The following is a 12,935-nucleotide window of genomic DNA, read 5'->3' as shown; positions in this document are numbered from 1 at the left end:
TACAACTGTATTTATAAATTGTTTTTACTTTGTCTGATCAGTATGGACAATGAGACAAGTGAAGAAATGCTGGATTTACGTGTTGATGCCTGGTCTGCTGATGACTGTGGACACGATGGACTCTTCCTGGAAAAGAAACAAAGCAAAGAAAACACCACAGCTGTTTTATCTCACAACTGAAGCTGGATGTGAAGTAAAAACTCACCAGTACAGTCTAATATAGCAGTGCAGCGGATAACTGAAACAATCCTTCAAATGGTGATACAAACACCAAATTCGGCACAAATACACCTTAGACATGAACTGTTTTGAAAAAAACTGACTGGTCACTTGAATTTTCAATAGGCAGCCAGGTAGGGGTCAATTGAAGAATTACACAGGGGTAAAAAAATTAGAAATGCTCATTCAAATTGTAAACTTTACCATATTATTTGATCATAAAGATTCCAAAAATGTATAGTTTGGGCAATCTGTGACTGAATGTTCTGGAGTTATGGGGTAAAAACAGCAAGAATGGTGAATATCCTGGCTGCCTACTGAAAATTCAAGTGGCCAATCGGGTTTTTTAAAACAGGAATGTCTAAGGAGTATTTGTGCTGAATTTGATGCTTATATCACCATTTACAAGATTCTGCTCTAAATATTCTATCTGCTGCACTATCGTAAGATCCCAAATAACAAGTGCTACATTTCATGGCTTTCCAAACTTTTCTGCATTGAGTTGGAACATGTTTTGCTGGTGATTTACTAAGAAGAATGAATTTTAGCTTAACGTCAATCAACCCCAGTGGTGTCAAGTCAATCTGTCTCACTGCACAATCACACTGTGACCTTCACAACAAAAGTCTTGCTATGACACTGAGCGTTTTGCATTAAAACACTTTTATCGTAAACTGGCTTTGGCAACATGAAGTATCTGACATGTTATTTAACTTTGCTACCAGTAACGTCAGAGATGGACACGGTGCTGTTATAGGCCATGGGACATAATCAGGAAAATGTAAGATTTCATTCCACATTTATGCCGACGATTCTCAGTTGTATCTTCCTCTCAAATCTGGAAATTCTCTGCAGCCTCTCCTGGATTGCCTGAAAGAAATTAAAATCTGGATGGCCAATAACTTCCTCCAGTTAAATGAGGATAAAACTGAGGTCATAATCTTTGGCCCCCTAAAATCCATTAACTCCATCTCCAGGAATGTTGGCTCCCTCACTCCATTTGTCAAAACCTATGCAAGAAACCTGGGTGTAATTCTAGACTCCCAACTCAACTTTGACAAACAAATCTCTTGTTGTTAAAACTAGTTTCTATCAGTTAAGAATTATTGCAAAACTCAAATCTGTTCTGTGTTACAGTGACCTGGAAAAAGTTATCCATGCCTTTATAACTTCAAATAGAGTCAGCCATTCTGAATCTGGCAACTTCCTGTTGACTGACTTGTGCAAAAACAATTTCTATGAGTTTGTGGATATCCCAAATCTAGGTACGAGTATTGACAGAAAATATATATGTTTCTGCACTTTAGAAATCAGGCTGAGGTCTATGTGGTCTAGAATGAATTTTTTGACATTTTCCAAATTAGGGGGTAGAAAAACTCAAAACTGCAAAATTGGAAATACAATTGTCCAAACACTGAAAGATTATTTGTAAAGTAGAGTAATTTGGGATAAAGATAGTGTATGCCACATACTTGTATGTGTTCAATTTGTGATGAAAGAACAGAAAATTCAACACAGAAATTTCAAAATGAGGGTAATTTTTGATAAATGTGGTGGGATATGTGCATGAAAAAGTAAACCATGGTAATATAATGACATATTCTGTATTATAAAATGCTGAGTAACTGTTTATTTGATGGTCTATGAGGCCAATATCAGCATATCATGATTTTTCGCATATTTTCAGGGGGCTACCGAACTTCAAGAGCTCACCACAGCCACGCCCACCAATGTTATTTTTTTCTTTTCCCTTTGCCTGAAGAATCATTTTGCTTCATCCTGACACCAAAGTTGTTGCCATTAAATTGCTGACATTCAGTATGATATGGGTGGGGGGGCTCTGCGCTGGTCGTCCAGTCCTGGGCCCCACTGTGGCTGCAGTAGCTGCATACCGCTAGTTACGCCACAGGCTTTGTGCAACCTGTGTGTGACTTCAACAATAACTAAACTGCTGCAAAACAGGCGGCCTGTTCAGAGCGTACTCATTTTTTACCATTAGCTACAGGACTTTGTCACATGGTGCACTGGTACACTTTAACACCCCCACGCTGCTAAACCACATGTACTTATGTACTTACTGGGTTTTAATTTGTTTCTTCCCAACCGCCGGAACATTGACTCGCTGCAGAAACCTGATCAGGATATTGCGGCACTTGTAGAAGTTGTTGTGGCATTTCTTGCAGATAAACTCAGATAACCGGGGATCTCGGTCCATCGGAACCCCGACCAGCTGCTGGAAGTCTGTGTGGAATATCAGGGCTGACTGGGCTGCAGTATCGGACTCCTCCTCAAGAAAACTGATGGAATCCTGTGCCCATTTGTTGAAAGCACATCGCAGGCTTCGTGGAGAAAACTTGCCATGACACAGTCTGCAGACGGCACTGGATAGCTTTCCTGTTTAAAAAGAAAGAAATAAATGACCCATGTTTTTAACGCTGTGAGTCCAACAGTCACAACAAATGTTGCGTTAGATCAGCAGCTGTGTTGCTGCTTCCATTTTCATTCCTGTGACTATAACTTATGACCTCCTGCTGCTGTTTAGCATTTCTCTTACATGTTACTGAGTCCTCGTGCACACTAATGAATGAGTCAGTCCATGTGAAACCACCAGAAGCCTCACTGACTGACCGTCTCTAATTTGCTTTGTACTTTCACAAACTAATATTATTATTCCCAATAAACACTTTACAAAGTTTCAGCCTTATATTTTTTTTTACTGGTTTCTGAGACACTGGGGCTTTAAAAATGGGGCACAACACTGATTTTACTGCAAAAACAAGTAGTACAAAAAAGATGCAAAGTTCAATAAGTCATTACTTTTGAACTATTCATGCTAGAATCAGTGGAGTCCAAAGACTCATCCCATCTGCTCAAAGTGATGTTAATAACTGAAATCACCTGCTGGAGTCAGTGGCTACAAAGAAAACCTGCCCCCTCTTGGCCTTTTCTGCAATACTTTGGACACCACTGTGCTAGAAGTGTGATATTCACAGCAGTTCTTATTTAACAGAGGCCAGTGGATGGTGCTGTGTGAAGACGTTAAGTAAATGTCACTCTCTGAGGCCAAGAAACGCTCCAGTGACAGACACTAGAGGCCATGGGTTCAGTGTTGTTCTCTGCTCTGGGGTTCTCAGTTTGGTCGTCACACTCAGGGTGAGTTGACAGATTCCTCAAAGATCAGCGCGTCACCTGCAAAGTCATGGTCAGGAAACAGTTCCTGTAAGACAAAGGTGCCTCAGTTGTTGGACTCCATGACCTTACCCAACACCCAGTCCATACAACATCTGAACAGAACAGGTTCCAGGACACATCCCTGATGAGCATGAATATAAGCACTACTTCTTTGTAACCTATGTAGATAGTTGACAAATGATAACTTTTAAGAAGTGGACACGGACCAGTTGTGTGCAGTTGTGTTCCAGGGCGGTTCCACAGTTTGGAGGATGGTGCAGTGCACAGCAGCAGTGCACGGTCCCAGAGCTGGCATCATGGACCTTCTACATAAAGACACTGCAGAGTGCAGAAAGAAGCTTTGTGAAAACAGCCCAGGTCAGCTTCTGAGCGACTCACCTGCAGATTTGGACTTTTGCTTGTCATTAGTTGATGCATTGGAATTCTCAGAGTGACTTGGTGCAGCGTTATCCTGATAAAACCCCTGTGTGGCCGGCGGAGTTATAGGGACGGCTTTTGGCAGGCTGCTTCCATCAGTGGACAGACTCTTGGCCTCACTGGTGTCGGCTCTCCACGACCTCCTGGCCTGACGGGAAGCCTCAAATGACCTCAGACGCCTGCCCTTCTTCTTCATACTTTCTTCTGCACTGGATGCTGGAGTCCCACTGACGGCCTTTCTGCTGAAAACATGCACAACATTAACCAAAATTAACACCTGCCAAAAGGTTTTTGTATCACTTATTTTAACAGTCGGCAGGCTGACTTACTCAGCTTCACCTTTGCTTTCATAAAGTGAACAAAATACTGTCCACAATTCTTCATTCCTGCCAGAAATTCTGTTTCTACATCAGTCTGTGTCCTCATTAGTAGCTAAATGAAACTGGTCTCAATAACTGGATATTTAACAGTTTGCTTACAGACCTAATATGTCCAAAGAAGATGCCATCACCACAGCAACTCTCAGAGCATCTGGAACACTGCAAGAGCTTGGTGAGGAAATACTTCATTGGCTAAAGCTCTGCATTCAATACTGCAACCAAAAATCAGAAACAGTTGGGACAATACGCCAAGAAATTTCTTGTATATTTGTTATGTGAACTGTTTTGTAATTTGTGTCTGTATCATGGCCCAAGCAGAGGGTCACCCCTTTGAGTCTGGTCTGCTTGAGGTTTCTTCCTCAGAGGGAGTTTTTTCTTACTACTGTTGCTCTGGGAGTTAGTGAGGTTAGACCTTACTTGTGTGAAGCGCCTTGAGGCAACTCTGTTGTGATTTGGCGCTATATAAATGAAAATAAATTGAAATTGAATTGAAAAATAAAATGAAATAAAAACCCACAATGATTCTCACATTTATTTATACTTCTGTTTCACTGTAGACAGCATGAACAAAAATATTTCATGTTTTGTGATCAACTTCATGTCATTTGTTTATATACGAGGTCTGTCAACAAAGTAACGGTCCTTTTTATTTTTTTTTAAACTACAAGGTCTATTAGAAAAGTATCCGACCTTATTATTTTTTTCAAAAACCATATGGATTTGAATCACGTGTGATTACATCAGACATGCTTGAACCCTCGTGGGCATGCGAGAGTTTTTTCACGCCTGTCGGTTACGTCATTTGCCTGTGGGCAGTCTTTGAGTGAGGAGTCGCCCACCCTCTCGATTTTTTTCATTGTTTAGGAATGGCTCAGAGACTGCTGCTTTGTTTGATCAAAATTTTTTCAAAACTGTGAGGCACAACTGAGTGGACACCATTCGATAAATTCAGCAGGTTTTCGGTAAAAATTTTAACGGCTGATGAGAGATTTTAGTCTGGTAGTGTCGCCGTAAGGACGGCCCACGGTGCCTGATGGCGATTTGCGCTTCGAGGCGGCAGCGTCTCGCCGTTTCAAGTTGAAAACGTATACATTTCAGGCTCTGTTTACCCAGTAAGTCGTCAGAGAACAGAGAACTTTCAGAAGAAGTCGGCATGAGGAGTTTATTCGGACATTCCATTGTTAACGGACATTTTGTAATGAAAGAACGTGCGGGCAGAGTCGCATGTCGGGCCGGACCCGACCGCGAGGGGTCACGACAGGAAAAACACCTCCGTTGGAAACCTTAACGGGCAAGTTGGAACATGCCCAAGCTGTTAAACAATTTCTCAGTTACTCACTTGTTGAAAGCCATCAAAAGCCGCCTGAATTTTACAAATGGTTTTCAACACGGAGGTGTTTTTCCTGTCGCGGCGCACACAGATTTGCCGGGTCGTCACGGAAACGACTCGGCGAATTTGCGCGCACGTCTTTCATTACAAAATGTCCTTAAACAGTGGAATGACTGCATAAAGTCCTCTTCTGAATCTTCTCTGTTCTCTCACGACGTCCTGGGTGAATTAAGCCTTAAATTAGGATGTTTTCAGGTCGAAACAGGCCGACGACGGCACCTGGAAGTGCTGCACGACGTCCCGCTCTGTGGGAAGTCCTTACACCGACAGAAACACCCCATAATCTCTCATCAGCCGTTAAACTTTTCACCGAAAACCAGCTTAATTTCTCGAATAGTGTCCACTCGGATATTCCTCACAGGTCCAGAAAAAATTTTGATAAAGCAACGCGCGCCGTCTCGAGCAGCGTGTGAAACAAAGGAATTCAGCCAAGAGGGCGGGACCACATCTCACTCAAGGCCTGCCCACAGGGAAATGACGTCACTGACACGCGTGAAAAAACTCACGCATGCGCACGAGGGTTCAAGCATGATTGGTGCAATCGCACGTCATTCAAATCCATATAGTTAAAAAAAAAGGGGGTCAGTTTATTATCTAATAGACCTCGTATATGGATTTCATTCATATGTTTTTACATCAGACATGCTTGAACCCTCGTGCGCATGCGTGAGTTTTTCCACGCCTGTCGGTGACGTCATTCGCCTGTGAGCACGCCTTGAGAAGGAGTGGTTCCGCCCGTCGACGAATTTTCATTGTCTGGAAATGGCGGAATGAAAAGGACTTTTTTTCCATCAGAATTTTTTCAGAAGCTGTTAGAGACTGGCACCTGGAAACCATTCGAAAAATTTATCTGGCTTTCGGTGAAAATTTTACGGGCTTCACAGAGAATAAGGTCTGTTACTACAGCTTTAAGGACCCCTTTAAGGACGCTCGGCGTGCCACGCTCCAAGCTGCGACGATGCGGCACAAGCCGCCGGACCATTTCTAAACGGATGGCTCTGTGGATACGAGACCGTCGTGTGCTCTTTCTCTGGTTATCACAAGAGCTGGACATCAGCCATTTTCCGGCAGATTTCACTTTTAACAAGAGATTTTGTCATGGAAAGCCGCGCGGAGGCTTTGCGCGTAAAGACCGATTCGCTTTGGAAGCGAGACAAAGGAACACCTCCGTTTCGGTGTGTCAGAGTACAAGTTTGGACATGTCCAGCTCTCCACAATTTCACTGATACTTACTGGACTGGTAAGCATTGAAAGCCGAGATAGACATGTCCAAACTTGTCATCTGACATGCGCACAATGGTTCAAGCATGTCTGACGTAAAAACATATGAATTAAATCCATATAGTTTTTGAAAAAAAAATAAAAAGGTACGATACTTTATTGACAGACCTCGTACATCCATTCCTGCATTTAAGGCCTGAAACACATTCCAAGAGGACTAGGACCGGGGGCCAATTTATTCAGAATATAAGGACTAAATCATCACTGCTCCAGCCAGTGTTCTTGAGACAAGCCAGCGGATGAACATTTCCAAGTCAATGAATGTGTCTTAGACTTCATTTTTACATCAATCATTCAGAAACACAAACAGTTTGAGACTGTGAGGTAAATCTGTGTCAAGAACAGAGTGAGCGAGCTGGAAGGAGAGCAGACAGAGGAGAAGCCACCAACTGCTGTTCATTTTCAATCAGAGTGTACGTTTCACAGCAACAACAGACAAGTGGTCACTATGCCACCAGCTAGGCGGGGCCAAAACAGACGGGAACACTGCTTATGCAAATGCTGAGTGATGTGACACGGTAACTGCCAATCAGAGTGATGGCAGCATGACATATGTCAGATGGCTGCAGGTTTTATTTGTACTTCTTTATAACAAAGGTCACGTTTAAACTGTAAAACATCAAACCTGAATTACATTTCTCTGTCACAACAGTTTGATACCAAACTGTTCTGAATCAGTGTCTTTTTTTTTTATATCTATATCGGCAGATATATCATTAATTCAGTTTCTGCCACATATTGTGGTCCGATCACAGTGGCAGCAGTCCGAGTGGTTCAACCCACACTTCCCTGTGTGGACTGAACCAAGTCCTGTAAAACCCTTCCTGGGGGATTCCAAGGCATTACCAAAGCAGATAGAAAATATAATCCCCCCACTATCTTCTGGGTCTTCCCCAGGGCCTCCTCCCAGTTGAACATGCCTGGAAGACAGCTCTAGGAAGACCACAAGAGGGCATCCTCACCAGATGCCCAAACCAACTCAGCTGGCTCCTTTCAAAGTGAAGAAGCAGTGGCTCTACTCCGAGTCCCTCTCAGATATTAGAGCTTCTCACCCTTTCCAGAAGCATAAGCCCAGATAACCAGCAGAGGAATCTCATTTCTGCTGCTTGTGTCCGTGACCTTATTCTTTCTGTCATTACTCAAAGTTCATGATCATAGGTGAGGACAGGAGGGTAAATGGACTGGTAAACTGAGAGCCTCGCTTTCTGGCTCAGCTCTTCTTCACCTTGATGGTCTGCTACAGCAGCTGTAAAACTTTTGATGCTCCCCCCAATTTATCACACTCAAACTTACCCCCACTTGTGAACAAGACCCTGAGATACTTCCTCCACTTGGGGCAGTAACTCTCCCCTGACCTGGAGGGGACAATCCACCATTTTCTGACAAAGGGCCATGATCTCAGATTTGGAGCTGCTGATTCTCATCCCAGTTGCTTCACACTTGGCTTCAGTGCTCGCAAAATCACTAGCCCGACGTCCCGGGGCTATGTACTTTTTCACTCGGGCTACTAAAATTTTACACCCCCTGCCCGACGGGCTACCTAAAAATATACCCGATATCTTGGCTGGCTGAGGATGATAGGAGATGGCGCCGTCCTTCTGTGTGTTACGTGCGCAGCCAGACACCCGCTCGCTCTCCCGCCCGCTTTCTCTCACGCGCACACACGAGCCAGCCGCATGTGCACGAAGCACCGAGTACGATGAAGTGAGAAGAATAGGAAGCAAAACAGTTGCTGGTTTAGTCTGCAGTCACCACGCTACTATTCAGAATTGAAGCATCGCAAACACTCGCCAATATAGACGTCTTTTGATGGTTGGTTAATAAAGTAAAAAAAAGAAAAAAGAAACGCACGTGCGAAACAATTATATTTATTTATTTAATTCATTTGTTCTTTTTTTGAACACAGATGGATTTACGTCGATATTTTAGTTCTGTGCAGCCAAAAAACACAGGTCAGAATGAAGAGGGGGCAGAGAGAGAGGGACAGTCCAGCACAGATGAGCAGGCAACCACACAGGACCAGGCCAAGTCAGCGTCAGAGCAGCCAGCCTCCACAGGAACAGAGCCACAAGCCAGCCCAAAAAGAAAGAGTTCTGAAAAATCAGACTATGAAGCAAAAAGAAAGCGCACATTTGTGGTTTCATGGACTAAGGAATTCCCTTGGCTGGAATATGATAAGGTGAACAAAACAATGTTCTGTCAAGTGTGTCGTCAATTCCCTACAATTTCTGACTCCAACAATGCTTTTGTACTTGGTACTAGTAATTTAAGGAAAGACCCCATCAGAACCCATGACAAATCCCTGTCACATAAGAAGTGCATTAGTGCCCAGTCTGCAGCTTTATTCCCAGAAGAGACACCAATTGCAAAAACCATACAACACATGAACAAAGCACAGCAGGATATAATGACTAGACTTTTTAGAACAGCATTTTATGTTGCAAAAAGTGAATTGCCAATGGCAAAATTTGGCAGTCTTTGCAAACTTCAAAAAGCAAATGGCATAGATGTAGGTTCTACTTACCACAATGACCATGCCTGCAGAGATTTTATTAGGGCTATAGCAAAAACCTCTAGAGACCAGATTCAAAAAGATATCAAAGACAGCAGGTTTTTGTCTGTGCTCGCGGATGGGAGCACAGATGCTGGGGTTATTGAACAGGAGCTGGTTCATGTTAGATATGTAAAGGGAAATGGTGACATATCTACCTACATGGTGAAATGCCAACCAGTCAGAAGCTCAAATGCTGCAGGGGTTCTAGAAGCCATTGATGAAGCTGTGGACCATGTAGGCATCAGGGCAGACACTTGGGAAAAAAAAGTGGTCTGTGCCAATTTTGATGGTGCTGCTGTAATGATTGGAGACAAAACTGGAGTAGCTGGGCGGCTCAAAGAAAGGGCACCTCACATCATTACTATACATTGTGTGGCACATAAATTAGAGCTGGCAGTGCTGGACAGTATTAAAGGATGCGAGTACCTACCAAAATTTGAAGACACACTCAAAAGCATCTTTAAGATGTATTATTATTCGCCAAAAAAGAGAAGGGAACTGACTGAAATAAGTGAAATGCTCAATGAAAAACTGGCACATTTTAGTGGCCTAAAAAGCACCCGGTGGCTGCCAAGCAGGCTGAGATGTCTAAAGGCTGTGGAAAAAAACTACACTCAAACAGTTACCCATTTAGAAAACATGTCAGGAGGAAGTGGTGTTACACCAGAAGATGCTGCAAAAGCAAAGGGGATTGTGCAGGAGATGAAAAGTGAGAGATTTGTTAGATTTCTGCATTTTATGTTAGATTACAGCACAATCCTTTCCAAATGCAGCACTGAAATGCAGCATGACAAACTGAGCATTATGGGAACAAATCAGTTAGTCGAGAGCACAACATCACGCCTAATCAGCCTTAAAACCAAGCCAGGTGAATTTCAAAGATCCCTGGACACCAAACTCACAGTAAATGATGATGAGAGTATTTCTTACAGTGGAACAAAACTCACAAAAAGCCAGCGACCTGTTAGGGGGGGATGTGAAGACAAGGACAAAAGTGCCATTAGTACACTGTTCTTGAAGATTATTGACAACACAGTTAAGTACATGGACAACCGATTTAAAAATCTTTCTCAAAAACCCTTGTCTTGTTTCCAAGTTTTTGACCCTTCTACTCTTCCCAGCTCAAGACTAGAGCTGTCAACTTTTGGGGATGAAGAGGTGGACTGTCTTGTCAAACATTTTGATACTTTGCTAAATGAGGAGGAAAAAGTCAAAATTCCAGAAGAATGGATGGATCTAAAAATGTGGCTTTCAGCACACCGTGGTAGCAAACTAGACACCTTGTACAAAGATCTCTTATCTGAGAATCCTGAAAACCTGTCCCATGTGTTGTTGTTAGTGAAGTTAATGCTGACACTAAGTCCATCAACAGCCATTTGTGAGAGAGGATTTTCCTGCACGAACCGTGTGAAAACAGTATACCGCACAAGTCTCCAGGCTGAAACACTGAATGACCTTATGCACATCTCCATAAATGGGGAATCAGTGGAATCCTTTTGTCCTGAGACAGCAATTCATTTCTGGGTGTTGAGCACAAAGGGCACAAGACATATTGTACACAAAACAGGAAAGACAGTGAGCAGAGAAGAGGAGACTGTGGCACAAGAGGAAATGTCTGAAGATGAGACTGTTCCCTCAACAACTGGCATTTTCTAATTTGCCAGAATAATCCATTTTCTTGTTCTTGTTCTGTGTTAATAAAAGTTCCAAAAATGTTAATTAGGTTAAATGTGTTATCACTTGCATTAAAACATTAAAAACAAAAAATGGGCCAGTTCATTTCATTTCGGGCTACCGAAACCTGAAGAGTGTCTGCCCGAAGGGCTACTAGGGATTTTGAAATTTTGCGAGCCCTGGGCTTCAAACCTGCTGAGTGCACATCGAGATCACTGCCTGATGAAGCCAACAGAAACATCATCCACAAAAAACAGAGATGAAACTCTGAGGTCACTAAACTGGACACCCTCCGGTTCCTGACTGCACCGAGAAATCCCGTCCATGAACTTCACAAACAGGAGTGGTGACACGAGACATCACTGGCAGGGTCCACCTGCCACTGGGAACAGGTCCAATGTGCTGATGAGAATGGAGACACACCTCCCACTGTACTGGATCTCAAATTGCACCGGTTCTGTAAAATTTCTACCCCTGAATATCATTATCGAGAGGAGTGAGAGAAGCCACATAGACCAGACTGAAGGAGTTACGGTCCTCTGCGGTCGGACAAACTATCATACAACTTTTGTCTGTAAGGAGAATTTTCTTTAAAACAACACAGTTTACCAGAAGGCAATAAAATTTGTGAATTAAAAAGAAAGACTTGGGCTAGCTAAGATTAGCTGTGTTAGCATGTTACTGTGAGTGACGTTTCATCAGAGGACAACTTGTCGTCACAGCTGACATCATAATGACGTAAACCTACCGTAAAGGTCTGATGATTCCAGCATTTAAAGTCAGTCTTGTTTTAAACAAAAACGATATTTAGACTAAGGAAGGACGTTTCAACACATAACATGTAAACAGTATATCCCGGAAGTTACTACTTCTTCTTCTTCCACTTCACCTTCATCCAGTATGAGGCTCCACGACCGCCCCCTACCGGGTATATGATATGCACATAGGTCCATATCTGGGCAGTTACAGACATACAGAGATGTTCGTATGTAACACCTGTAACCAGCGGGTCCTATGTGTCAAGAATAGCATATATGATGGGATTCACAGACTTATTTTATTTTTATTTTATTTATACAGCATCAAATCACAAGAAAGCTGCCTCCATGTGCTTCACACAAGTAAGGTCTAACTTTACCAACCTCTAGGCGACAGTGGTAAGGAAAAAATCCCTCTGATGATACTGAGGAAGAAACCTCAAGCAGACCAGACCTAGAGGGGCGACCCTCTGCTTGGGCCATTGTAACAGTTACAAAGTTTTTTTTAATAATTCTAATTTTTTTTTATTAGTTTTTGATAATTATCAAGCATTAAAACATCCTTGAACAAAGAAAGTAAAAAAAAAAAAAAAAAAAGGCAGATTATGGAACAGGCAGTGTCAGTAACAAATGATCAAAAATAGAGGTTCTACTATAGGGAAGGCAGCCATTGAGTGCAGGACATTTCACCAATTTTCACGTTTACATTATTTCTTCTACACACATTCTCTAAAACTTTCCCATTGTTCCTCAATCATCCATATTGCCCCCATTCAATCTCATCAGCATTTTTTTTTTCATATGCAGCTGTTTCCATCATTTGAACCTTCCAAATAGGCAGCTTGGGAGTTTGTGGTTCCTTCCAACATCTTAGGATCAGACGTGTGCAGGTTAATCGGCCAGCTTTCAATATTCATCATTTAAATTTACTTAAGTGTGGTACTACTGTTCTGTCTCCAAGGACACAGAGTCTCGGTGACCTTGGGAGTTTATAGCTCAACCAGTTTCCTAAATGGTCCAAAATGATTTCCCACAGTGGAAAAACCTTCGGACATTTAAACACTGCATGC

General features: G+C 42.6%; 1 protein-coding gene across 3 annotated transcripts in view; it reads right to left on the bottom strand.

Moving 5' to 3' along the window:
- znf276 (zinc finger protein 276) overlaps window positions 1-11,985 on the bottom strand; it is a 39,438-nt gene extending 27,453 nt beyond the window's left edge. The window contains exons 1-4 of one of the 3 annotated variants that reach the window (XM_034175665.1): window positions 11,856-11,985; window positions 3,790-4,070; window positions 2,298-2,613; window positions 80-126 (exon numbers count right to left, since the gene is read on the bottom strand). In XM_034175665.1, coding sequence (XP_034031556.1) covers window positions 80-126; window positions 2,298-2,613; window positions 3,790-4,024 — 598 coding nt within the window. In that variant the 5' untranslated portion in view covers window positions 4,025-4,070; window positions 11,856-11,985. The remainder of the gene's footprint in view (window positions 1-79; window positions 127-2,297; window positions 2,614-3,789; window positions 4,071-11,855) is intronic. The other 2 variants (XM_034175664.1, XM_034175666.1) reach the window with 2 other exon arrangements.
- Between the last annotated feature and the right edge of the window lie 950 nt (window positions 11,986-12,935).

This window comes from Thalassophryne amazonica, chromosome 8, assembly GCF_902500255.1.
Source record: "Thalassophryne amazonica chromosome 8, fThaAma1.1, whole genome shotgun sequence".
Taxonomy (NCBI): Eukaryota; Metazoa; Chordata; class Actinopteri; order Batrachoidiformes; family Batrachoididae; genus Thalassophryne; species Thalassophryne amazonica.
The sequence above is the reverse complement of the archived record's forward strand: the minus strand, read 5'-3'. Positions and strand labels throughout refer to the sequence as shown.